Here is a 27,795-nt window from a genome sequence, read left to right as displayed (position 1 = left end):
TAGGATCTGGAACCAACTTCCAAGAGAAGTGGTGCTGGCTCCTACCCTGGGGGTGTTTAAGAGGTTAGATGAACACCTTGCTAGGGTCGTTTGACACCAGTACTCTTTCCTGCCATGGCAGGGGGTTGGACTAGATGATCTACTCAGGTCCCTTCCGACCCAAGAAACTATGAAACTATTTCCAGAGTTTCACCCATGCAGCCCTGCCACAAACACCCGAGGGCATCCTGTAGGACTTAGCACTGGTTTGGATGTTGTGGTGACTGGAGTCCAGCCATGGAGTAGGTGGTGTGTGGGCTTCCTCACGTGCCCCAGGACCTCCTGTCTGGTAGAGAGAGAGTCATTGTGCTGAGAAGGTGATACAGGGTGTGGTGGTGATCTAAGAGGGGTGTCTGTTTATTTGGACAAGCCCCCTGAACCTGTGTCTTCTGGACCCTCTGCTCTTTGCAGGTTGGGGGTGTTATGTATGTTTTAAATCTGAGTCAATCTAGCCCTTGCTGAAATGGCTTTGGATGAGTGTTGCAACGTTTGCGCTTCTTTCCTGCAGGGCCTTGGCAGCACTTCTCTCTTGGTTATTCCACCCCCTCGCTTCCATGGGACAGACAGGTTATAGGAGCCCACGGAAGTGATGTCAGAGAGAGGCAAAGGGGCTTGACCAAGGACATCCAGTGAGCAAGTGGCAGAGAAGCTGGACCTGTTGGGAAGACATTTCCCAGAGACATCTTCCAGCAGTGGAGCAGTGCCAGCCATGTTGGACTTGGATGTGTAGTCCCAGAGATGCATGGGGACGATGAACTTCTGGACTGGAACGTCAGTCAGCACTCGGGTCCGCAGTGAGGCTGGTTAGGGGGTGGGGCGGCGTGAGGAATGAGGCTGTAATAGTAGGATGATGCTGAGGGCGGTGGTACTTCGGTTGAGCACAAAGCTTATTCCTGGGCCTGGCTCTGTTCTCGTGTCAGTCAGGACGGGGAATAACAGTAAAGCTGGTCTCGGCGAGAACAGGCCCCAAGTGTGATAGTAGCCAGTGCTTCCAGCCGTGCTGTCATCCGTTCCGTATTCGTGCTGCTGCTAACAGCTCTTGTCTATATTCCTCCTTTCAGCCGAAAATGCGTCGGTGCTACCCAAGCTTGCTCTGATTTCTGTGGCATCTGCCCTGTATTTGTCATAAAGGTTATTCCTGTGGCAGGTTATGAAGCCAGGCTCTCTGAGTTAGTGGCCAGGGCTCTGTAGATGGCCTGACAGTGAACTGTGACTGACTGAAGCCTAACGAGTTTTGTACGTGCCATTCTTTCCCCCTCACTGTCTTTGGGAGTGAAACCTGTCGAGTTTTACGACTGCAGGAAGCCAGAGTGTAACAGGGTAATTACAGTGAGGGTTTGTATGGTTCAGTGCCAACGTGCTGTGCCGGGGAGGCGGACAGCCTTGTAACAAGCCTCAAATTCCCTGCGCAGGGCAAGGATATTGCTCTGGATCGCACCGCATAAAGGCTCCATGACTGGAAGCCTCTACAAAGATCCTCTTGCGGACAGTCTCTCTAAGGGTTTGCCGTTCCCTCCCATCCTTGACTTTCCAGCAGATGGGTAGTATTTGAAGGACTGCTTGAAGGAATCATTAATCCATTGCCCAGTTATCCTGAAGACAAGCGAGGCTGCCTCACTGTTGCTGATGGATGTTATGCAGGGAACAGCCCTGAGATTTGCAGGACTGTTTCTGAGCCCATGAAACACCTCCTGCTTTTTCTGGCCGTCATTGCAGGTCCCTCAGTTCAGCTAGAACCTGAAAGCAGGCCCCGTGCTTTGCAGTTTTTCAGCAGCACGGCTGGTTTGCTCCTAAGCAGTGAAAAGGGACAGACAAGCAGCTGTCAGAAGGGGAGAGGCATGTCCCTTATTTAACCTGGTTGATATAATTTTTTTCCCTTCCTTTATCCTCAGAGCCTCTCCTAACCCTGATCTTAGACTGTGCCTTGACCAACCACCCTCCCCACTCAAGGTCCTTTCCTCTCCTCTTCCCATCCTCTTCCCCTTTGGATGCCTGCCCCTGCTTGGCTGCGGACAGGCATGCTCTGAAGTGCTCCAAGCACTCGGAGTGCAGGCGTTCACACACCCAAAGAATGGTTTTAAAAAATGGCCGAAGCATTTCAGAAATGACCCATGAGAAAAGAGGAACACTTTTGAAGTGCTGCATTTTCATTATGTGTGATTATGGGGAGGGGCAGAGGGCGTGTTTCGCTCAGTCCTCCGGCATCCCACAATGCTCCACTCCCTACCCCATCCCGTGCAGGTTTGGCAGCCACTAAGTACTCTCCTATGTGCTCAGCTGACCTCAGGACCCTCTGGAGGCAGGGATTCCTGCTCTCCAGCTCCTCAAGCATTGCCCCTGCATGGTTCTGCAGCTGCTTTGAAGCGCTCCAAGCCGGAGAGCTTCACTGCATGTCTGTCCCTTCCACTCTTCCTGCCTGCGCATTGCTTCCTGCCGGGGAAGGCTTTGACATGTGGACTCCTGATGACCAGTGCCCCCAAGAGAAAGAGGCAAGAGCAGCTGAATAGACCCTGCTTCGATGTTCACAACCACACCTGCATTTGGACTGGCTGAAATGTCTGAGTGACTAAAATGTCAGTGGCTCCTCATGTTGGTTGGTGAATCAAGGAGAAAGCATCGTGCTGTCCGACTGGCACGGCTCCCTTTTGGAGCTGTGAAGAATGGTTCCAAACGCGCAGGCAAACCGCGGGCCAGTGTCGGCAGCTTTCTGCTAGGCTGAATGGCAGGCAGCATCTCAAGCTGAATGATTAGCAGCAATCTGAGATTTCCCATTGATACAGCTCCATACCCTAGAGGCTCGAGGATTTAAAAAGCCGGGGGGGGGGGGAATACACATCGGTTCCTGGGAAAATGTTCCTGTTTTGACTGTCACTGGGTTCCCAGTTGCACCTGGTTGAGGCTCTTGATGTCTTTGCTGAAAAGTGCATTAACAGATTTAATTTCTGAGCTCAAATCCACAAAGGCTGTGCAAGGAGGCTGAGGGAAATGAAATTCAGCTGCCTGGTAACCCATGGTTTCACCTGGGCTCTGCTCCATTTGGTTCTCATGCTCCCAGCTCAAGGCCACGGGTTGAGAAGGTGGCTTTCTGGTCTGTTGGTTGTGAGTCAGGTGGACAGACATTACTGAGCTGCTTCCTGCACTCAGGCTTTAACAGTGTAGAAGTGCTTTTGCAGTCCCAACTGACATTAACCATGGATGTGTGTGTGCGTGCACACACGTGCATATGTGCACACAGTTCATATACACTCTTGAGCCCAGCTTTTCAAGGAGACATTGTACAGGCACATTGTGTTTGTTCTCAAAGTGCCGTTTTAATGTCATAAAGCTTTCCCTGCCCATAGATCAAGCATTGAGATCTGTGGACATTCACGGCTCACTCTTATCCCTGCAAAAGAACTGCTGTTTTCTAAAAGGAGGGTTGGTCTTTCTTTGAGAAGGACTTGCAGATGATTTCTAGCACTGAGACTGTAGGGCAATGGTTTTGCAGGAGGTGAAAGCACTTGAAATGTAATCTGGGAATGCCTAAAATGAGGCCTGTATCCTGGGCTTTGGAGAAGCCAGATAGCAAAAGGGGAACCAAACTTGGCCTTGCATTTCTCCCAAAGTCTCTTGGGGCAGAAACTGGAACTCTGATGTCTGCTAAACCTGGTCTTGATTTCCTGGAAATGCAAAACCAGGTGATGTTCATTTCCCAGCTCCTCAGATGGTTTCAGTTGACATCGGTCCATTCAGAAAGGGATCTTGGAGTCATTATTGACTCCAAGATGAACATGGGCCGACAGTGCGAGGTCACGGTTGGCAGGGCTAACCAAACCTTGTCGTGCATCCACAGGTGCATCTCAAGTACAGCCAGGGAGGTGATCCTCCGCCTCTATGCGATGCTGGTCAGGTCGCAGCTGGAGTACTGCGTCCAGTTCTGTGCACCCCATTTCAGGAGGGATGTAGACAACATTAAAAGGGTCCAGAGGAGGCCACCCGCATGATCCGGGGACAACAGGGCAGACCCTACAATGAGAGACTGAGGGACCTAAACCTGTTCAGCCTGAGGGGGGACCTGGTGACTGTCTGTAAACTCACTAGGGGGGAGCAGAAGGGTTTGGGGGAGACACTGTTTCCCCTACCGCCCCCCGGCATAACAAGGAATAATGGACACAGATTATTGGAGAGGAGGTTTAGATTAGACATCCGCAAGAACTACTTTACAGTCGGGGTGGCCAGGAGCTGGAACCAACTTCCAAGGGAAGTGGTGCTGGCTCCTACCCTGGGGGTCTTTAAGAGGAGGCTTGATGACTACCTGGCTGGAGTCATTTGAGTCCAGTTTTTCTCCTGCCCAGGCCGGGGGTCACACTTGAAGATCTACAAGGTCCCTCCCGACCCCGCTTCTGCGATTCTATGACATCGGCGGGATAGTGCTGACTTTGCACAGCCTGCAGTCTCCATCAGCCCAGAGCAGAGTGCAGCACATTTTCCAATAGAAAGTGGTCACAATGGCCCTGCTGGATTTAGGGATGGGAATGGTTTAAAAATGAATTTGTGGCATCTTCATCTCCACATGCAAAGCCTTGTGTTGGAGCAGCCATCCTACCCGGAGACATGACATGAAACAAGGGAAAACCCCCTCTCCTCAAAAACCAGGCTTCAAATAGCAAGGCCAATGAAGCTTTCAGTCTCCTGGAATGAACAGTGCTGATTGTGCATCGTGATCTGTTTCTGCACTCGATGAAGGGCTCCTAGAAAATAGCGGTTCCTTTTTACCTGGCTTCTGACAATGGTTCCTCTTGACCTGCGATGATTTTAGCAGCAGTGCCCGCACCGGCTCGGGTTTTTTTTGCTGTTCAATGTTCTGCAGTCAGATTCCGTGGAGCTGAAAGTCCTTTTGGTTCAACTTAGCCCCTGATCTTGGAGGCTCTTCAGCATTGAAATGAGACTAGCTTGTGTTTTGTGCCAACTAGACACTACAAAGGGTTCAGAAATGAAAGATGATGCAGTGGAGACTTGGGATAAAAAGAAATTTGAGTTTTCCGTTTGTGAAGGCCACTGCTGCAAAGGTTTAAAGCACGAAACACAAGGCAGATGTGTGGATGTGATGCCTATGAGGTAATTGCTTTCACTTAGAATAAGAAATGTTCTTGAAAGGGATTCATTTTTCCACTGTCATTGTTAATAACTGGTGGGCAACAGAGTTGGCGTCTGGGCTAAAAAGTCCTGGCGATCACGCAAAGCAGAAAACGCAGCTTTGTAGAGCGGTGCCCTGCTTTCACACTGTTACCTGTAGCATCTCGTTGTGGACCAGAGCCTGTGTCCGTCACATGCCCCTGCACTTATCACATGGTGACCATCTACACGCGTGTGCTATGTGTGTAGTACATGTGCTATTTCAAGCAGAGCTTTTTCTTCCCTCCGAGTTAATTCCTGCATGGAACGCAGTCTGGGAAACCTGGCGCTGAATGTGCTCCCATCTGGCTGGTAGCCTTTTGCAGCTGCTACCCCAGGAGGGCCAGCTTCATACGCGCACAGACATCGCTGCTGAGTACTGCTCACCAGGTGAGGAAACACCCAACCAGCGACTCCAGACCTTTCCTGGTTTGGTACATACTCATTATGTGCCCTCCTGTTTATCGCCGTCCCTCTCCATCTGAGAGACATTGCATGACCAGGGTCATTTTCTGATTCCTCTCTGTCCTTTTGGCAAAGTATCTAGATTTGCCATCTTCCATATTAGGCTTCACCGTGGATTTATGCAAAAAAAAAATAAAAATCCTCTGCATTGCTCACCACCCCACTCCTTGTGCAGCCTCACGCTGCGTTTAGTTTTTAGACAGACTGTGCAGTAACGAGGGGTTTGCCTTATGCTGTAATCTCAGGTTCCTTTCCTGACCAGACGTCGGTCCTTCAGAAGCCTGTAACTTGTACAAGTCTTTTAAATGTTCCCCTCAAGACTGAGTTTCGCTTGCCATCATGTTGCCTGTTCCTTTTGCCTGGCTGGATTCTTTCCTCACAACCCTTTCTACTCCTAACTCATTTAAATAATTCAGTGTCTTCTGCCAGGTTCCCAGCCTTGTTTTTCACCCTGCTTTCCAGCTCATTAATAGGTACATTAAGCAACACAGGACCTGGTGCAGAAAGCCGAAACAACCCACCATTAACCTTTTGGCATGATGAAAGCAGACTTGTTAATCCTGCAGCTCCTTGCTGGCTGTCTTGCAGCCAGTTTTTGATCCAGGACAACAATTTGCTTCTCACCCTGTGACTGCAGCACGTCTTTATGACCCTCTTGCGTAGGACATCAATAAATTATGTCCCCCGGTTCTCCTTTACCCGCTGCGCAAGGTACAGAGCAATCTAGGAGATCATCCTGACACCTGAGGAAGAATGTCTTGCATTTGAAAGCTTTTCTAGCTGTATCCCAACTACATAGTTGGTCCAATAAAAGTGATCACCCTAAGAAATCTTTGTCTGGCGTAATTTCTGGACTGTTATGAGTACAGCATCACTCTTGCACTACCATCTTCCTTTTCAGACACTTTGCTGCTGAGACCCTCACAGATCGCAACCTTCCAGATGGATTTGAGTCTGCTTTTAATGATTGCTTCAACCTGGTTGCTGGGTAGAGAGATCTTGTAATTCCCCAGATCGCTGCCTAGGGGTTTTCTTTTTACTGTACTAAGTAGATTGAGCTTCTTAAGCTTCTCATAACAAGGCATGTTTTCCATATCCCAGATAATTGACATAGCTCAGTGGTAGCTGCTATTAGTGGATGGTGCTTTATAAAGCAGCAGATCCTGGCTGGTTCTGCAAAGGATGCTATGGCTAGGGTGGGAAAGGCATTTCCATTGGTCTCCCAGGGTAGGAAGAGGTGTGTGTGCTCTGTCTGTGCTTCCCTCACCACCCAGGCCAGGCTGTTTAGCATCAAACGCAGGCATTATGTAGTAGCTGGGTTGCACAGGTTCAGCTGTTCTGCCCGCTGAACTGGAAAGAGGAGGGCTGTGCTGGGAGGGAGCCTCTGCTCCCATAGCAAGGACTACTGGCCTGTGGGGTTTGATTCCCTCCAAACCCAAAGTCTAGTTGGGACTTCCTTTAGGGAAGGGGAGGGGGGGAAGGGGGTTGTGTGACGTGTGGGTCTGTTTGGCAGGGGAGAGCTGGAACTGCAGGGGGGCCTTGAGGAACCCGAGAAAGATCCTGGGGAGGCTTCTGCATGGAAGTGGCTGCACAGCTCAAAAAGCAAATTGTTTTCCCTTTCTTCCCTGGGCCTCTTTCTGCAGCACTGGCCTGAGCATTGCTCCAGAGTGAGCTTGAAACACCTGGAGGTGTCTGATGCGTCTCGTCTCCCGTTGCCGTGACTTTGGGGAAAGCTTTCAAGCAAGAATTCTGTGCTGCCAGATCTTTGTCCCCAGGCTGCGGTACATCAGCACGGGGAACCTGCCGGGGGCGTATTTACTGGTGGTGGGAACAGGCTCTGCTTTTTCATGGGGTGCTAGTGCACCCGCGCGTGGAAGCTCGGGAGGGAGTGGCTTTCCCAGAAGGGCGGAGGGAAGGCTGCATCCTGGCTGGAGCGTGTGTCCTATGGAAGCACTGAGTGGGCAGGGCATCTCCGTTACCAGCCCTAGACGGGCAGTGCCCAAGGGTGTTTGAGGGCAAAGCGGGGCAGGCCCATGGGATATGGGAACACACAGCTCCAGGGATCCCTGTGTGAAGTTGCAGAGCCGCGGCAGCTGGTATTGCAGCTTGTCATGTTTTGGATGCTGAGAGGAGCTTGCATAGCCCCATTCTCTGGTCCCCTTTCCGTGCCAGAGGTGCTGCCACCCTGTGTGGGAGCCTACATCTGCGCTTGCCAGCTAACTGGGCAAACTACACAGGTCTGTTCAACACGGACCCAGCACTTGTTCCCCTCTGCCCCCTTGTCCTGGGTTCCCCCTCCTGTTTCTCATGCTCTCTGTGTACTCGGAGGTCTCCTTCACTGATCTGACATCTTCTCTTCCCAGCCCTGCGGCTCACTTAGCACCAGCCTCTCCACCCCTGTCGCTCGGCCAGCATGGGTGCCCTGTTCTCTGTGCTCTCCTGCTGCCCTTGCACTAAGCGTGATATCACTCCGTCAGCGAGGGATCTGCTGTGCTGTGGCCTGGGGAGGCGATTCCTCCCAAGCTGCGAGCGCTCGGCTGAGCGGCAAGGACATGATTGTGAGGAAAGACAGAACCAGGATTGTCTGACATGTTAGCTGCTGGCTGTGTGGTTAACCTCCTTAAGTCCAGCTTCATATTCAGCTCCTGCTGATGCCAGGGAAGCTCACAGCTGAACAAGCCAGTACAACGGTGCTGCAGCTGACCCGTGCCCGGGCTGGTTCCAGGTGATAGATGCATACTGCTCTGTCCCTCACACGAGTATTTTCCCACGTGTGTCGGGAGCAGGAGTCTTCCTGATTCTTGCAAACCCAGTCCCTGCTCCTTGTCTCATCCTGCTCTTAGCTGGTTTGACTCCAGGGATGGCAAGGTAGAGAATCCAGCCCCCAACATTTAACTGGTAGACCATATTTACAGTTGGGCTAACTCCATCTAAATGATTGTGACCCTGTATGCACTTGTAGGGACTGTAATGCCACTTCCCATTCTGTGCTACACAAGGCAGTGAAGTCAGCACGCTAATCCCCGGATCACTTGTGCTTTGCTGCAGCGTAATCATACCTTTGGCTGTTAAAGAGCTTGTAGTCTCCTATGCTACAGGCTTGGGCTGCATGAATAGTCCATACCATAAATGTAGTAAAATCTTAATCGGCCTCTAGGTGTGGTAGCCTAGAAACCTGTCACGTATATGCCTGTTCCCACCAGTTGTTCCCCATAATGTAATAACGTCGCCATGTAAGAGGGTCCCTGCTCAGACCTGGCTGAAATACCTACGTTTTCTCATAACTGTGTTGCAGCCCTTTGCTCTGGCATTTGGAGAGCGGCTGGAGGTTAAGATACAAGAATGTCCAGTACAAGTATCACCCCGGGTAGAGGACCGCAGCGTCCTTGTCGTATCTCTGCTTCCATCTGGTGGACAAATGCTAGCTGCTGGTCTTTTTCTGTGGGGCGCGGTACGGGTTCCAAGCTCGGGGATTTTATCCGTCCCTCTTTTCAAAGGTCTTTGCAAACGCACCCGGCCTTTGGGACCCAGGTCCGAGCTTTGTGGGGATTGGCCCTATCTGTCATCAAAACCCGCTAGCAGCTTGCAGGATAGTGAGGGCAGCATGGTCTGTTCAGCTTGTTGCATGCTGTATCATCCGTGCCTTGTACCAACCAGCAGGAGATGCAGAAGTTTCCTTTCCTTCCTGGTAGGTGACAGGTCAGAGGTGCTATCCCTGCAGGTAGGATAACCCGATTGCAAACTTGCTGTGATAATGTTGCTCCCTGGCACTTACCCATTTCCTTTCTAGTTCATGTATTTTGCGTCTGCATAAGGATGTGCTGCCTTGCTGGCACTGGAGTTTGTACCAGCTAAGTCAGAGGTTAACCAGGCATTTAAGTACCTGTATGAGAACGTGGAAGACGGGGGAATGGTGATGTGTGTAGGCTTGTAAGCGGAGGTGGTTCAAGCACCTACACTGAACACCTTCAAGAGTAAATTGGATGCTTATCTTGCTGGGATCCTATGACCCCAGCTGACTTCCTGCCCTTTGGGCAGGGGGCTGGATTCAATGATCTCCTGAAAGTCCCTTCCAGCCCTGATGTCTATGAAATTGTAAGCACACTGTTGTGGCTGTATTGCATGTACTTGAAGGCTTTCCATCTAACATGTCACTGATAGCACCTGCACCCAGGATTTCTCTGGTATGGCAATGGCTAGGAGATTTTCCTGTCTCTTGCATGGGGAATGAAGAGACTGCAGTAGGACTGAAGCGGGAGCAGAATTATCTGATTCTTTCTGATCCTAGCAAAGAGGGTAGAGTTTTGCTGGGTGACATGATCCAGCTCCAATCTTGGTGGCTATCGAGGACAGCAGAAAAATCCTGGTTGTGCTAATTCAGTGCTGGATTCCCAGTTCAGGGTTTTGTTTTGTTTTGTTTTTTGCTTTTCTCCATGCATCTGAATTGATGCTCCAGACCCGATATTCTGTGTCATGCCCTTGTCAGAAAATTGGTATTCCTGCCGTGAAAAGAGGCTGTGTTAGCAGAGCAGTCAGCATGAAGGAATCGGTAATATTCAGATACTTCATTGAGTCCCATGGAAATTGCTGGAGTATTTTCCCCAGGGTGGCACCATGGAAATGCTTTATTTCCTTGCACGCTCTTAGGAACACGCACATTCCCAGACCAGATAAACCCTCTTGCCAACAAATCACTAGCCTGCCCCACGGTGACAAATCGTCGATGCTTCAGAGCAACTCGCACACTTCCCTTACCAGTATACCCACCCAGCTGTGCAGTTGACGGCTCTGGAGAGCAGGCCGAGTGTGAGTGTGCGTCTCTAATTCCTGCTGCCTTCCAGGGTTGATCAGCTTACCTGGAAAGCATAAGGTTTAGCTACGACTCTTTATGCCCTGTCAGCAAACCCCACTTCTGTCCCAGCGCTGCGTCTGGTTTCATTTGCCATTTAGTTCCTACAATGAAGATGCTTTAAGGACCGGTTCAGCCTGCAGAGATCTGGCTGGGCCTTGTCTGGATTGCAGAGGTGTGCTGGCAGGACTCAAGTTCTGCCCTCAGTTTCTCAGGTAAATCATCTTGCCCAACCCTTTCCTTGAAAGCGGCTGCACGAGCCTGACTTCCCAAGAGGCTGCATTTGCCATTGCCAATGAGCTGCTGCAGCAGGAATAGGAGCCAGGAGTTCCCCCATTAAACCCCCTCTGTAGATGGTTGGCTTTGCCTCTTATCCTGTCATCTGGTTCCCCACTCAAGGGGGAACTTGGGATGGCAGGGATGGGCCTCAGATGGGGAGAATACATACCTAGCTCCTAGAGACCTCCTGATGGAACAGGCTGTATGCACGTCCCAGGTCGTAATATTACTGTGGGCATTCTGCAGTGCATCAGGTATGTAACAAAGTGAGCCCTTTCCTGTGGACACTAAGATGCGTCTTTACCCCCCAGTCAAAATAGCTTGCTCCCTTCTGTCATTTTAATAAGTGGGATCTATTAGCATAGGTGTTGATGGCTGACTAGCTGTTCTTGGGCCTTGCCTACATCGTGAGGCTGCTGCTACAGCTATGCTGGCATAGCTGCCTCACCAGAGCCTCCTGCTGGAGATGTGGTAAATGAGGGCAGAGGATTTTTCTCCATTGACTTACCTGTGAATGACACAAATTCCATCAGCAGAAGCTTTCTTTTGTGCCATAGTGACATCCAGCTCTGCTGGCTTTGCTGTGCCATCTAGGGAAGAGTACAAGTGTTCATTCTGCACGGATTAGCCACTGGGATTACTGCCTCTGGAAGATGTCCTTTATGTTAAAAGGGGCAGGGGCAAGCAGAGCTTGTCCTGAATTTAATACTTTTAAGGAATGAATTAAGCGGAATGTTGTTCAATTAAAAAGCAAGTTGTAGAAGTGAAGAGAAATTTGATGAATGGAGAAATGGAGTCCACCCAGAGCTGACTGTCTCGGTGGAAATCCCTTGAGTTCAGGCAGCTCCCGCTATCTGGTTTGGCTCGGAAAGAATCCGGACTCCAAACTTGCTGCTCCTTCCTCTGAGCTTTGGGGATGGAAGATGGGGCCGACACAGGACCCCCCCCCCCGCCTCTGGAGGGCTCTGTGGACACGATGGGATTTGTTCACATGCATCCAGGGGCAGAAAGCCAGATGAAGAGCTGAGCTGCCATAACAGTCGGGGTGTTCGGCTTGAGGGCATGTGATGCAGGCCAGTTCTCTGCTGAAATGCTCACCTGAACCAAGGTCTTGTTCCACTGCAGACTTGTACATCTGTTGCAAACCCCACAGTATGGCATCAGTGCCCGGGGGCCAGGGGATTGAAAGCCTGCAGAATCCAAGGTGAAAATGGCCAGGCTAAGTGGAGTGAAATGCAAGCATAAACTAAGTGTGTAACTTATGTGGAGCAGTGGCGCCCAAGCTGTGGCCCCAGGGTCTGGATGAATGGCATGGGGTCGGGCCTTGGGCATGCCCCCTTGCTGTTCTGCTCCAGCTGCATGCCCTGATCCAGGCCTGTGCTGCCTGATCTGGCTGTAAGCCAAGCCACTCAGGCCCTGTGCCACCCACCTTTTGGATCCAGCTTTGCATTGCCCCGATCCTCCTGCCTGCCACCCCAATCTGGCTTTGCACTCCCTCCGCCTATTAAATCCAACTGTCTGCTGCCCCTGGCATGGAGGTCATGCTTTGGCCTGTGGGGCTCCCCTCGGGTCCAGCAAGTTGGCAGCAGGAGAGTGGCAGCAAGCACTGCCTTTGCTTCCCCACCATTGCATTTCTGGACCCTAGAGAAGCCCCGTGGGCAGGATGACGCAGTTCCACCAGCTGGATCTGGCCTTTGGGCTGAGGGCTGAGCCGCCCTGATGTGCAGGAAAGAGCAGCCTGTTTGCCGCGGTGCATTGTCCTGGCAGCGGAGGTAAGGAAAGTCAGGGTACAAATGAAATGTGGTTTGTGCTGCTTTAAAAAGATCTTTTTTTTAATCCTCTTCCTTGGTTAGATTCTCAGCCACTGTTTCCTGCTGATGTCACCATCGTCGCTGCCCCCGAGAACACCACTGTGGTAGCTGGCGAGAGCGCGGTGATGGAGTGTATGGCTTCCGCCGACCCCACGCCATTCGTCTCTTGGATACGCCAGGGTATGTGAAACAAAGCCAAGGAGCCTTTTGATGTCAAGAGGAACCTACGGACCCTTTTATTTTTAAAATCCATTAAAAAGGAAAAGGTATGTGGGTGCCCAACATGGGGGCCATAGCTGAGGCAGCTCGAGTATCTTTTCTGAAGCGGGGATCCCTAATTAAGTCTGCAGTGCTACAAAGCTTGCCGTTTATTTTGTAGCCGTTTGATCTGTAAAGTATACGCAATTCTGGTTACTGGATGCCTTTTGATCTAAATTGGTCATGGTCATATTGCACGAGTCCAAGCTTTTGAAGGTCAGCGCACGGCACTCGGCTTCCCAGCGCTTCTCTTGTAGCGGTTCCAGAAGGTTAGTGGGAATTCCATCGTGGCAGCTGTTGCTTTGCAAAAATAACCTGTGTTACCTCGCCGGCTCGCCCAGCATGAGAAATATCTTTTCAACATTTAAGAGCCTCCTATAAAAAAAAAATAAAAATAAAATCCCCATTATGGGCATGCTGGTTTGGCCGGCTCAGTGGGGGTTGAGTCTGAGCAACAGTATTTTTAAGTGCGTGCAGATGTACTGGTGATGTACATGCAGGAACAGGCTGCTACTATCAGAGGGGCTGTGTTAGGTGTTTCAGAAGCACTGGAGATGGTTGACTTGGGCCGTTTGCAGTCTCTCTCCAATTAGGTCAGATATGGGGTGCAGGGTTGTTATGGTGCTTCACAGGTACTTAGGGACTGTGGGCTCGTAAATCTGCAGAATCCCAGGATGAAAGCCTTTGTCTCAGGAGCAACCCAGTGTGTTGTTAGCCTTAACAGGCGATTTTTTTTTTTTTTTTTTTTTGCATTTGTAGCCACCCTGCAAAAATAAGAAGCAGCTCACAGGACCCAGCATTGCAAATTCAAAGCAGGGCGGTTAAATCATTCAGGCAGAAATGCTTGCCTTTCATCCTATATATTGAAGACATAATTAGCTGTACCCAGCTTTCCCATGTTTCCTAAAGTATTCATTGCTATGCTCCGGAGGGAGCGATGTCTGCGTCGCTGAGTTACCGGTTCCTCCAGGATTGGTGCTGAGTCCTGGGGTGTCATCTGGTGGCCGGATTATAACATCTCTTCTGTGCATCCGGGGCCATGTCCATACACCGAGCTTCCCAGATCTTCCCTTGGGAAGCACTTAAAAGTGCTGCATTACTCCAGGCAGAGGCTGCCTCGTAGCCCAGAGGCAAAGGTTTCTTAGGGTGGTATTCTTTTATCTGATCAATACATTTTTGCGTAGTTGGGACAGAATGAGACAAGCTTTTGAATGTGAGACATTCTTCTTCAGGTCCAGGGAGAAAAGCAAGCACAATGACAAGCTGTAGTAAGAAGTAGTTGGTAGAGCCCTGCAATTTGGAGGAGGGGGGAAATTCCTGGGGGTAGCAGACAAACAATTAGCAGAAGAACTAAGCTGATTACTGGGAGATCAAGATGCATCAATGGGAAGGAGGGTCGTTATCACCTTTCCTGCATGGGAAGAATTGTGGAATCCCGTATGTTGCAATGTGCCATTAACCAGGGTCAGTGTGAAGTCTTTAGTTCCTAGTGTCCAGGCAGTTTAGGAATTTTTGTTCCCAAGCTTGCTATTGAAAGGTGCTAGCATGAAGCTAGTGAGGTTAGAGAGGGCTCAGTTGTTGCTTTTCTCCTCAGACCTAAGGAAGAACACCTTGCATTTGAAAGCATATCTAACTTTGCCTCTCACATAATTCCTGGACCGTCACAACTACAACATCAGTCTTAACGCTTTCTTAACCCAGAAGCAGTGCAGTCATCTCTGTGTTGCTTTAGGTAGGGTAAGCAGCAAGGAAGCAGGCTAATCGGCACTGGCACTCAGTAGTGCTGTTGACTCCCTCCAAAGTAAAGTGCTGTGTGGACCCCATCTAGGAGCTTCCTATTGCAGGCTGCCCGCTGGAGGGCACTACAGCCTGGCCTGAATTTAGCCTTTCAGCAAGGCCTGTGTGTGCGAGGCCTGCGCGTGCAGAACGTCTGTGCAGTCATTTGGATGCAGCGTTACTCAACCATGAGGCCATCCACGTAGGCCTCCGTTGGCTTTGACAGAGGCCAGTCCTCTGTAGAGGTTCAGTTTGTGGCCCCTTGGCTAAGCAACAAAGCTAAAACATGACGATAATGCAGCAGAGGTCCTGACTGGCTTGGGACCGTGCTCAATGGCATAGTTCATGCTGCCATGGTGCCAGTCCTGCCAAGGGCATGAACTTGCAGCCACATGCCCTGCTGACTGTACAGTGAGTAGCACTGCGATCCCCAGAGCCCTGTGTAGAGGCACAGGGAGCTCCCTTTGAGCTCAGGGAGCCTGTGCCTTGATCCTGACTGAATGCAGCCAGGCCGGGGTGCAGAGCAAGGAAGGGCTTTCAGCCTCTGCTGTGCAAAAGGCCAGCACCACCAGAGTGGTAACCGGGAAGAGAGGATGAAGGTTCGCCTTTCAGCAGGGACGGGGTGTTACAAGTGCAGAGGTGCGAACAGCAGGGATGAGATGAGCCCAAGAGCCTGCCATCCCAACCCCTGCCCAGAACCTGCAGGTTATTCACAACGCCTAAATAAAGCCCTGGCACTGATCTCATGGCTTTGAGCTCCCAGCACTGCCTTCAGTTCCCTCGTGGCACAAAGCAAACAGGAAACTCCTTGAGGACTCCCCCAAAGGCACAGATGGCTCCACATCACCAGCTCTTGCCCACTTTGTGGCGGTGGCACTTTGAGGGCCAGGAGGAAGCCTGCCAGACAGCAGTGCAGTTGGCATAGGGACAGAGATCATTTTCAATCACTTCAGTGCCTCTTTTGGCTCAAGACCAGCCTGGAGTCTGGGGTCAGAGCCATCTTTTCCCTTCTTCTGTCCCAGCAGTGTGGAACAGCTGAGAGCTGGGCCTAGTTTAATGAGGAGAGTTGGCAAAATTCATTGCATCCTCAATTACCCCACAATTCATTGCATCCTCAATTATCCCAAAGCTGGTTTCAGCCTGTTATTGGCCAGATCCTTCATATGGTGGTGGAGAAGGGGATGTCCTTTGGGTCCAGGTCAGAGGTTTTGTCTCTCCTTTAACAACAAGCCCTCACTTGGCTCTGCGGTAGTCTCTGCACTGTTCCTGTCTTCTCTCTGTAGCTCATCAAGGCTGCTGGTCCCTTGCTGATACCTGCCTCTCCATGGAGAGCAGAGAGCACCAAGCTGTGCTGGATGGACTGAGCAGAGGCTATGACAGGAGTGCAGAAGGCATTGGCATGTAGCCCATGTGCTCCTAGGCTGAGGTGGACCTGGTCAACCAGCTGGCTCAGCCGTGGTACACAAGCAGGCAGAGGAGTGCATCTTTCACAACAACCAAGTGAATGCCCCTAAAATCTGCAGCACTACGGTTTGCCTGGCTGGTTCTTATCTCTTCCAGAATGGGGAGAGCAGAGAAGTGGGTGAAAACCAGGAAAATTCATGACCCCGCCACCCTGAACGGGCCCAGGCTGGACAGCCCTTTAATGGGAGGAAAGTTCCTTCCGCAGAGCCTAAATAGCCAAGATAAAGCATAGGGGGTGAAGCCCCAGAGACCAAGTGACATGGCCAAAACCAGGTGGAAAGGCCGTGATGGAAGACAGACTCAAAACTCACCTCATCTCTGATGTAACCCTGGTGTCTGCCACACATTTCCTCTGCAGATGGAAAGCCCATCTCCACTGACGTGATCGTGCTGGGACGGACCAACCTTCTGATTCCTCACACCCAGCCCCACCACTCCGGCGTGTACGTCTGTCGTGCCAACAAACCCCAGACCAGACAATTTGTTACGGCGGCCGCTGAGCTCCGGGTCCTTGGTGAGTGGTGAGAAGAAACATTTTGGACACAAATGTGACTCCGGGTAATTGCCAATGGCCTGGAGTTGTGTTCAGGAGCTCCCTGGGAGAGGATGCTCGCAGCCCCTGCTGTTTCTGAGAGGGGATGTAATCAGAATGAATTACTGTCTGGTTTAGGGAAGATTTCTCAACAGCATAATACCTTTACATTTTTTCTTTCCTTGTTAAAGTCTTTTTTCCCCCCCCCCTTGCCAAGTTCCCCTGTGAAAATGGGTATCAGCAATTAACTTTCAATATGACAGAGGCCGCTGGGGAAACCCAGCTGTGAGCATATGAGTCAATACAGATTTTGGATTTTCTTTTTTTTTTTTTGTTGATGTAATCTAAATTAGAGTTTGCTTGGGACCAGAGATAGAATGAGGCTTGGCTTGGAGCAGCAAGACAGGGATTTGTGTTGCTTTTTCTCTTACAGATTTCTCTCCTTACTCTTCTTCCAGCTCCACCCAACATCTCCCAGGCCCCTGAAACCATCTCTCGCACCCGCGCCAGCACTGCCAGGTTTGTCTGCAAAGCAGAAGGGGAGCCAGCCCCTGCCCTCCACTGGCTGAAGAATGGGGAGGCTCTCCAGTCCAATGGACGTGTGAAAATCCAGAGCACCGGCAGCCTCGTGATCAACCAGATTGGGCTGGAGGATGCTGGCTACTATCAGTGTGTGGCGGAAAACAGCCTGGGCCTGGCCTGTGCCACAGCCAAGCTCTCAGTCATCGTGCGGGAGGGATTGCCCAGTGCTCCCAAGAGGGTGTCCGCAGTCTCCCTGACCAGCACGACAGTCTTGGTGTCTTGGGAGCGCCCAGAATACCACAGCGAGCAAATTATTGGCTTCTCCTTGCATTACCAGAAGGCTGCAGGTACATGCTGTCTATGTGCAGGGGAAGGGATACGAAGGCTTTGTATTCCTTTTGGGCTAGGTAGGACGGGCCCTTCAAGGGGCAGGAGAAAGTGTGGCTGGAGCTGCAGAAGCAAAAGTGCCTGTTGGTTGTTGCTTATCTCATCCTTCAGCCAGGAGTGCGGGGGGAATGGGGTGTGTTTAGCTTAAGATAGTTCAGGTAGCAGAAGCCTGGGCTTTGCAACACCCCTCCAGAAAAATAGTGCCTATTGAAACATCATCACCATCCCACGCAGATTAGTGCTGTCTGGTGTGTCGGAGGGGTTTCAGAGTAGTCCAGCCTCAGTTCATCCAGCATGGCTGTGCTTGCCATTATTGGCACCAAAGGACCAGAGATCTTCTTTAGCTTTGCATAACCACTTGTGCATGTGCAGTGCGTGGCACCTGTTAGTTACTCTGCACCCATATTGGGCAGGTGAGTACCCTTCGATCATTCTTCCACCTAGCAGATTTTAGAGGCCATGTTTATTACTTCTACCATGATGTTTTCCTTCAGTAACTGTATAAAATTTCAGAGTTGTTCTTTGTGTCTGGAGCCACTGGCTAAAATGATCCAAGCTGGATGTGTAAGGTTAGGCATGTGGAGTTATGATGTGAATCAGAGGCTTGGCTCCCTAAGGCTTGGCTCCTTTGCATGTCTGTGCTTGGTGTGCATCCCTGTATAGCTACCAAAGAGGCACTTTGGTCCTTAGGCAGATCAGTCTGTGCAGCCACACCTGCCCTTCTGAGCACACTCAGAAGGCTGTACCATGGCTGCATGAGTAACATTTAAATGCGTGGAGGTAGAGTTAGGGCTTGGCTGATAATCCCCGCCTGGAGAGTGAAGTCTGATCATCATTGGGCAGTGATGCGTGACAGACCCTGGGGGAGGCTGGCAGGGGGAAGGGAAGGGCTAAGTAGTAACTATGTTGAAGAGGCCATGGGAGAAGGGATTTGGAGGGAGGTCGCTGGTGACTGCCTGGCTGCTCGCTGCACTGCTGAGCACTCTGACTTCTGTCCCTAGGAACAGATAATGTGGAGTATCAGTTTGCTGTCAACAACGACACCACGGAGCTGCAAGTCAAAGACCTGGAGCCCAGCACCAACTACGTCTTCTATGTGGTCGCTTACTCCCAGCTGGGAGCGAGTCGGACATCCACACCCATCATTGTTCAGACACTGGAGGATGGTGTGTTGAGCAGGCCTAGGCTGGCGTCCCTGAAACCCACTTCTGCCTGTCCTGAAATGGTTACGTTCCACAGACAGGGAGATAGGCAATGGGGGATGCAGTCTTCAGCTCTCTGGAATCCAGGCATACTGCCTGAGCAGTCTGGTCACTGTCTGTGAATGTCATGCAGTAGAGCAGTGTAGGTGCCATTGCGGTTCCTAGGTTATAAGGGCAGCCCATGCAGGGGGTATATCATCTGTCTTTTCCCAGACACACACCCTGTCCTCTGGCACTGAACCAGTGAGGAGCCCAGGGTCAGCATCCTTGTCAACAGCAAGTTATCAGCAGTTATGGTAGTGTATGATAGAGAACAACCAGGGTTCTCATGACTGGAGGAGTGGGACAGCAAGAGAAATGAGAGCTGGTGCCAGTGTATAGATGTGTAGGCTCCAAATTACAGCTAATCTCCAGTCACATGTATGGAAGTAGCTGTTTGCTGTTGCTTGTGGACTGTGGAGAAGTCTCATCTCTTTTTGTTGCCTCTCTCCCAGTGCCTAGTGCAGCCCCTCAGCTCTCCTTGTTGAGCACAACCCCTGCCGACATCAGAGTCACCTGGCTGCCCCTTCCGGCTGAGCTGAGCAACGGCAGGATCATGAAATACAAAATTGACTACTGCACCCTCAAGGAAGGTAAGGCTACAGTTTACCTGAGAAGCAGAGCTTGGGGTATGTAGCTTGCACTGCAGTTCTCCAGAGTGCATCATATGTAAACATAGTGTTGGGAGAAGGCTCCAGGGTTGAAACACAGGGATTGGAGTCCTCTTTCTGCCCTGATAGGCATACAGCAGTGCAGGTGCCCCTGTCCTTCCTACCAAAAGGCCTCAAACTTCACCTTGAAAGGATTAAACAGCAGATTTGTTCCTATATCCTGTTCTGTTTTTGGCCTTTGTCTGCTGAGAAATACTGTTGCTTTGTCTGTGGATATAACCTCCTGGGTAACTGGACTGAGATTTTCCTTTGGTGCAGTCTAATGCAACCCACGTGGAGTGACAGCGTTCGATTGTCCTTGGCACTATCTGTATTTTGAAAGGAGTTTCATATTTATAGGGCAGGTGGATTTGATTAACCTGAAAAGCAATTCTAATAGAACAGACCATCATGGTAAAATATAAACAAAGATCCTAGCATACTACGGACATCACAGTTTCCAAGTTTGGGCTTTGCCTGGTTTTATTGATATCGTTAAGCAAAACCATAAGCTTTCAGCGGGGCCAGGAAAGCTTTTCTATGCTGTATGCAATGAATTATTTTGGTTCTGTCTGTGCTAGCTTCCAACACTGTCTAGTGCTGCAGTTCCAACACTGTGCCAGTGCTGCAGCCTCTCCACACCAGGGTACATGCTTCCTGCCAAGTAGGGGTCGGAGCATGTGGCAAAGTATCAGCTACCTTCCCACGTCTGTGATTGGTGTTCGTGTTCTGCACCAAGACACTTGGTTCTTGTTGTTTTTATTTTTCCTACCCAGCACCCAAAAATGCCTGCCCAGCGCCTGATATTCACTGCAACCCTTTGGAAGCGCATGCAGCACAGGCGGCATGTTTGGCAGCTTAGTGTTAAACATCTGTGCCAGAACTCCTCGAAGCTCAAGCATTTAAATATGGCCATTGCATTTACCATCGAGGCTCTTTGCATCACGAGCTAGGCTGGTTGTGGTAGCTTTGCTGCAAGTCTCAGACTGCTCCAGTGAAAACACCTATGTCCCACGAGAAGGCAGTGTTCAGATCTGGGTTGGGATGAGGTTTAGGCTGGAATCAGGGCTGAGGTGCTTGGTTCAAATTTGAGGTTGAATCAAGGCTAATGCTTGGATGCAGTTAGGAAGGCACTGAAATATGAGATGATGGCCACAGATGTTAGCTGCTCTCACAAGTTGACTGCTATCTTGAATGCTCATGAGTTGTCTGCCATCTTGAGCAGTGGGAATTTTCACCTGTTGACTGTTCTTGTGAGATTTCTGACCGCCTCCCACTGTTTCATGGTTTCAGCTCTGTCCAAATTGAATGTTGGTGGGGTAGAGGGGAGTCTTTTAGTTTTGAATGTAACTCCGAATGAGGGCAGGAAGGGGGCCATGGACTGCAGGTTTGAGAGTTTGGGCACATTTCCTGATCAGGGTCAGATCAGGAGATGTTGAGGGAGATTGGCCCTGGAAAGAAAGCCACAGCACACAGAAGTCTCTCACCTTGCCCAAACCTCTTTCATAGACCTTGAGCTGCTGGCCGTTTTCACAGGGGCAAATTTCACCCTGCCTGGGATGGAGACATCTAACTGGTGTCCCCTTGGCCCCAGCAGATCAGATCTCCTCCATTGAAGTTGGTGCAAATGAGACACAAATCACCCTTTACTCACTCTATCCCAATAAAGTCTACAAAGTGCGCATAGCAGCCAGCACGAGCATGGGCTATGGGGCCCCCTCGGAGTGGACGCAGCATCGCACTCCTGACAGGGACAACCAGACGCACGGTAAGGTGCTTGTATGCTTGGTATGGCTCCTTTCTCTCATCTGTGATGCGAGGGTGGGAAGGCAACATCCTGATAGCCTAACTGGAAAGTGGACAAGTGGCCTGACCAAGGCTAGCTAGGTTGCGGTGACACTAGGGTGATCTAGTATGGAATCCCTATTGCACTAGAGCCCTACCTGTAGCTCCCTGTTATAGGGAACCAATATGTTTTTCCCTTGTCCTCAAGCTACTGGATAGCTTGGTGATACTTTATACCTCAGACACTCCTTAGACTGCTCAAGACTGCAAAGGCCCATCAAAAATGCCTGGGTAACCAAACCAACATGCAAAGCTGAATCAAAAGCCAGCGCATGGGCAGTGTTAAAGACTGAGCTGAAGCTAGCTCCAATTACGGAAGGTCAAACTTGCCCTGTCAGCTTCCACCATAGTACCAAGTCTCTGCTGTCATGGTCCCTTGCTATGGAGGTGTAGGCCAGTGTAGCGATAGACTCATAACTGTGCCCGCCTATCAGACGTGGAAAGAAAACTGCCCCTCAGCATGCAAGGACCTGCTAATGAGTTTTGAAACATGCTCTCTTTCCCATTGTTCTTCTAGTTCCATTTGCCCCGACTGAGTTAAAAGTGCGAGCAAGGATGGAGTCCCTCCTGATAACGTGGCAACCCCCAGCCAACCATGCCCAGATATCGGGCTACAAACTGTACTACCGAGAAGTGGGAATGGAGGAAGCCAGTGATGAAAGCCCCTCAGACGGCGCTGAAGATGAGAGCTGGGATGTAGGGCCCATAAAGCTAAAGAAGAAAGTGAAGCAGTATGAATTAACTCGACTAGGTTAGCTGGTTAAGTTTTCTCTACCAGTGTGCATTTGTTTCATACTATCCATCTCTTATGGTATAGAAGTCATAGTCCAGAACTACTAAGAAGGCTCATGGCTATTTGTTGGTGATGCCTTCATACATATATTGCTGTATACTACTGAGTCTGCTAAATATGCATGAGTTGTATAGCTTCTCCCACCAATGGTTTAGTGCAGGGTTATATTCCAAGAAATTTGTGGGCAGAAGTGAATCCTCCTTTCAGCTCTTTGTAAGAGCAGCTACCACCATTCTCCCACGTGCTAACTTAGTTCTAAAAGGGAGGTTTCTGAAATGGAGGCTTTGGCAGAACTTAAATACCGAGACTCCTGAATATTAGTATAGTAGAAGTTTATTGTTTAACTAAGGAGTAAATCTAAGGGTGCATTGATAAAGATTTTCTTGGCTGATACTGATTGCCAATTATTAACCAGCCATATCGACAAATAGCTGATCTGGGCAGCTTGGAGAGCAGTGTCCTGCTGGTAAATCTGTGGGGGAAAGGGGTGTTGGGGACAGATTGAGGCCCCCACGGTGAGGGAGGGAGTGGGCCTGGGGCAGGGGCTGTCCAGCCAGGGTGTTGAGTGTCCCCCCGGGGCTAGGAGTGGGATGGAGCCACAGCTCATCCGGGGGGCTTAAAAGATGAGGTGCAGGACTGGGGGCAGCTCCCTGCCACTGTGTGTGCCCCCAGGGGAGGCATGGGGAGCATGTGCCCTCCCAGATTTGTGCGCGGGGTGAGGGTAGGCTGCCTGCTGTGGGCTCGGGGCCAGGGACAGCACCAACCTCCTCCCGGCAGCAGGGCTGGGCCAGGGCTGGGCTCAAGGCGGGCAGCAGTGGCGTCGCTGGGAGGGGGGCACTACGGGTAATTTTTGGGTCGCCCCCAAGCTCCCCCTAGCACTGCCCCTGCTCAGGGCACCCTGCTTTGCTGCCATTCCCTTGGGAGCCCTGTGCTGGCCACGCATCACCTGCCTTCCCCGCAGTGCAGGGCTCTCAAGGGAAAGGCAGCAGAGTGGAGAGCCCCAAGCCAGGGCTATGCTAGGGGGAGCTTGGTAGGCTATAGCCACCCCTCCCAATGCCAGCTGCTGCTGCCACCTGCCCCGAGCACAGCCCCAGCCCCCCCACCCCTGGCTCTGGGGTACCACCCTGCACCCCCACCCCTGGCTCTGGGGTACCACCCTGCACCCCCACCCCTGGCTCTGGGTCCCCAGCAGGCAGCCCACCCTCACCCTGCATATAAATCCTGGTGGGGCACATGCCCATGGCTTCTTTCTGCTCCTGGCCCCGGGGGTCACATTCAGTGCCATGGCTGGGCAGCCCCTGCCCCACTCCCTCCCTCACTGTCAGGGCCTTGATCTTCTTCTCCCGTGCCCCTCCCCCAATGCTTCTTCCCCTCCACAGACTTATTGGCCTGATGCTGCTTTTCAAGCTGCCTGGCTGTATTCCTGGCCATGTGCATGCTGTGGCTGCACGCATGCATGTGGCATTTACTGGTGACATTATTGGCTACACCAGGCAAAAAAAGCCAATGGCTTTAGTGTCAGTTTTCCTTTTATTGGTGCTGATCTGATATGTGACTGATATATTGGTGCACCATTAGTGTCAGAATGGTGTAGTGTCTGTATGGGTGGCCTTATCTAAAAATTGAGTTCAGAACCATGCCTGACACATGCCTGTGTATTCAAGCCTGTGTATAAATTAAGGATACACCTGAGAGGCCTGCCCTAGTAAAGATATAGATGCTAATTAATCCCAACCAGAGCTCTCCCTGTTTTACAGAAAGGGGAAACTGAGGCAGAACAGATAAATGCTCATAGCTGGAGAACCAGTTCCAAGCACAGAAGGGATAAAATCTACAATTTGATCCAAACAAAAATTTTAGCTAAGAGGCTTGCATGGGTATACTACAAAGGGCTCACCATAGAGCATCTGGCCACAGTGTAGATATCCAGGGAGTCATCAGAGTTGTTGGGGCAAACTCCATCAGTGTTGCTCTCTGATTCCCAGTGCTGCTTGTGGGCTAGGTGGTTCTGGTCACATTGGGCTCCTTCACTTTGGACAGCCTGTACACGTGCTGTCAGGAGATGGTCCGTGATGCAGTGCCCCTGACAATCTCTTTGTTCCTGAAAAAAGGTCACAACTTCGGTTTGTAGTGTCAAAATCTTGGCCAGATTTAATGTCTACATAGACACCAGCATCTATGACCAGTTGGTCTATGGTGCTAGCCAGGCTATTTGCAGACGTGGTACAAGCATGAACATCACCCCTAAGCCCAGTACAAAGTATGAAGAGTTCTCTGGTCCCTTTGTATTTAGTGCAGCACCTGGCTGCCAGGTCACTCTGATTTCTGTTGGGGTGTTCTGTACTCAACTTATCAAGTCATTTTCTATCTGTTGGCTTCTGAGGCTCCTCAGACTAATGAGCTACTTTCCCAGCACTTCTATGCATGTCATATGTGGTTTGCCTAGTTGTGTATGCACTGGGACCTACAATCGTTCATGCCGTTAGTCAGGTCTCTGTATGGGTGGGGTATGCACTGACCAGTGGTTGTATTAATCTGTACTCTAGCAAGGCCCATGCACAGTAATTAGTTAATCAGTCAATTAATAAGAACTGGGGGAAGAAGTCACTCGTGCCAGATGCATTTTTTTTTTTAAATGGGTGTCTCCTGTTCAGAGTCCTTTCCTTCCGTGTCTCATGCATCTTTATTGTAGTAGTCGCATCCGGTAACGAGTTGGTTAATCTGCAGAGGGGAGTCTAGGGGACAGATCCCAGCTAGTGCGGGTTGGTGTTGCTCCACCAAGAGTTGCAGCAGGTAGGTCGACTTTCCCCAGCCAAGGGGCTGTTCCCCGTCACACCGAACTTTGCTTTATCGACCAAGCCACGCTGTTGGAACAGCGGTCCAAGCGTTTCCCCCACTGGCCTGCTGTACACGTCTCACCTTGCCGCAGGTTGCTTGTGGATGCCTTGACCTTCAACGCACAGAAAGACAGCTTGTGACATCTCTGAGTCTGTTTCTTGAGTCACGTGATGGCTGGGCCTCCTAGTAGCATTTGGAGGGTGTTAACAGTTACAAGTTACTGGAGAATTTAGAGCTGTAATTATTACACTGAGGAAACCGCATGTGAATATTATCTTGTGCTGTCCTTACCACCAGCAGGCTGGTTAATAGGGACTCGGGAATTATCTGAATTGGTTCCAAATGCTCTGGCATGCCAATACTCAGAAGACTGCTTGTTCCTCCATAATTACTTCCTTAAATTTGGGCATCAATCAAGTCTTGATGGTTTCCTTATGATTTGGTTGATGTGCGTTAACTATCCTTGCGTTGTGAACAGTCTCGGATTTCTTCCCACTGGAGATGTTCTCATTTTGTTTATTCTCCCTTCTCCCCACATTGCATGATTGCTCCCACATCCTTGGGAGAGGAAGGGTCTGGATGGGCCGGTTGTATGCTGAGAAGGCAAAAGCTTCTGGGAGTGAGAAACAAGAGGCAAAAGCCCATTGTGATTTGGAGGAAGGGCATATCTTCACTGTAAGGGGAGGGGTGAAGGCAGCACACACGGGTGCCCTTGAGCCACCTTGGCCAGCCACCAGTGTGTGAAGGTGTAGTAGTTTTGTCTTTGGTTTGGGGACACACTTTGGGGTGTCTCCCAGGACTCCTGGCAGGCTTGTACAACCCAGCCTGAAGTTTTGCCAATACAGCTTTCTCATGACCTGTGCTAGTTACCAGAGAGCTAGCATGGGTATAAATCACATCTCCAAATGCAACCTTAAGTATATGTCTAATCTGAGACTATGTTGTACAACCCTTATGTTGGCAAGTGCCTACTCAGATGAGTAGTCATTGATTTCCAGAGGACTGTTCATGTGAGTAGGTGCTCACCTGTGAGTGAGTACGGGTCACATGAGCAGCTGGAGAGACTGGGTTTGGGTAAGGAGCAGTGGGAAGTGAGGGGGTTGGAAAACTCCTTGTGTAGGAAATAGAAAAAGGTCCTTGTTGTCTGTGTAATTCTGCCGTTTGCTGCAGATCCAGGACGCTCGCTTCGCAGGGAACAGCTTCTGACTCTGCTGCAAGCTTTGTGCCTCTGGAGTGCAACCGGGGTCCAGGTGCTGCCTCTATCTTGGGGCCTCCCGGCGTACTTGCAAGGTGCAGACCCTTGTGAGTGGGTCCTTAAGGAATGGTGTTGCCACCTCAGTTTCCCCCATAACTGAAATGCTCTTTGGAGTCCAGAGACGGGGGCTTTTGGGCTGCGGTTGAATCCTCCAGGAGCATGTGGCAGGTATAAGCTAGAGGCATGCAGATGGGCTTTGCACAGAGTGTCTGAACACACCATTGCTCTTTACTCCAAAGTGTTGGTCCAACAGACCTAAACAAAAGCATTAAATCCTGCCCACATTTTCTTATCTTTATTTCCTTGCTACTCCGCGGTATTCTTTGGACCCAAGTCAGGATCCTCTGGGATGGGTCTCTTCAGTACAGCTTATAGAGCTGCTGCTAATAGCCAGACTGGGACCTCCCTTTCATGACAGCCTGTCCATCACCTCCTCTCTCCTGCCCAGTGATTCCTACATGCCTTTGTGAGGATTCTCCCTGTTAATAAGCCTCCCTTTTAAAACTGAGCTCTTTTGTCCTGCCTTGGGCAACTTTCCATCATCCAGCCGTCTGCAATAAGAGAGCTACTGCAGCTTCCTCCAGTTCTGGCCTTCAGCTAATAACCATAGCATGCCCATTGTGTGGCTGGAGTACAGTCCTTAATGGCTCTCCATTGTAGCCAATCTGGAAAGTCCATTACAGGGTGAGAGACTCATTCATGAAAAAGTTTTAATACAGCATTAATCCAGACATAGCTTCCCTAAATCTAGACAAAGGCTTGACCCTGAGAGAAGTAGCACTCCAAGAACTCTCTCAATGACTTGGAGATATGTCCTTAGTCTTACTCCAATAATTAATAATTAATGACAGGATGCAGCAATCTGGGCTCCGATTTAAAAGGAAAATAACCACTAACGACCTAATTTTGCTCTCCATATTTATAACTAATAAGTAGCACCTTCCTCTGGGAGTCATCTCAGTGAAGTCAGGCATTTCTTGGTGTAGGGGAAAGTGGTAGAGTTAGCGCCCAAATTAATCCCCTTGAAAATGGATGCAATGCTGTAGTTAGCATATTGGATAGATTACGCAATCATCCCGATTGCCCCTTTGGAATTATATGGACTACATTGTTCTGATTATATTTAATCACGCGTGTGATGGAAGTGAGGAAAAGATCCGTGCTCATGTGGCCTCCGAGTTCCAGTAGAGAGTCTTGATAGTTTGATGAAATGACCAGGCTGCATGCTGCAGGAGCGCAAACATCTGGCCTTGCAGTATAAGCAAGGGGGAGGCAAGGGCTCAGGCTGCAGAGCCTGATTTTCCAAAGGCTTCGGTGATGAGATGTTCCTGCTTAGCATGGTCTTAGTTTCCAGTGCCATTTGATATGGGGCATGCTCCTTGTTGGCAGTATTCATAGTTTCTAGGGTCGGAAGGGACCTGAGTAGATCATCTAGTCTGACCCCCTGCCATGGCAGGAAAGAGGACTGGGGTCAAATGACCCTGGCAAGGTGTTCATCTAACCTCCTCTTAAAGCCCCCCAGGGTAGAAGCCTGCACCACTTCTCTTGGAAGTTGTTTCCAGATCCTAGCCGCCCTGACTGTGAAGTAGTGCCTCCTGATGTCTAGTCTGAATCTCCCCTCTGCCAGCTTGTGACCG

At 50.5% G+C, this 27,795-nt stretch overlaps 1 protein-coding gene across 2 annotated transcripts in view; it reads left to right on the top strand.

Annotated features, from left to right (window-relative positions):
- LOC109309186 (immunoglobulin superfamily DCC subclass member 4-like) overlaps positions 1–27,795 on the top strand; it is a 108,112-nt gene that overhangs the window by 45,719 nt on the left and 34,598 nt on the right. For both annotated transcript variants that reach the window (XR_002100828.1, XM_019533827.1), the window contains exons 4-10: positions 12,640–12,777; positions 16,454–16,609; positions 17,086–17,496; positions 18,538–18,702; positions 19,233–19,370; positions 21,022–21,195; positions 21,790–22,023. Coding sequence is in view for 1 of the 2 variants with exons in the window: in XM_019533827.1 (XP_019389372.1) it covers positions 12,640–12,777; positions 16,454–16,609; positions 17,086–17,496; positions 18,538–18,702; positions 19,233–19,370; positions 21,022–21,195; positions 21,790–22,023 (1,416 nt within the window). In the remaining variant the exon portion in view is untranslated. The remainder of the gene's footprint in view (positions 1–12,639; positions 12,778–16,453; positions 16,610–17,085; positions 17,497–18,537; positions 18,703–19,232; positions 19,371–21,021; positions 21,196–21,789; positions 22,024–27,795) is intronic.

Source organism: Crocodylus porosus, unplaced genomic scaffold, assembly GCF_001723895.1.
Source record: "Crocodylus porosus isolate Cpor-Errol unplaced genomic scaffold, CroPor_comp1, whole genome shotgun sequence".
Classification (NCBI taxonomy): domain Eukaryota; kingdom Metazoa; phylum Chordata; order Crocodylia; family Crocodylidae; genus Crocodylus; species Crocodylus porosus.
The sequence above is the reverse complement of the archived record's forward strand: the minus strand, read 5'-3'. Positions and strand labels throughout refer to the sequence as shown.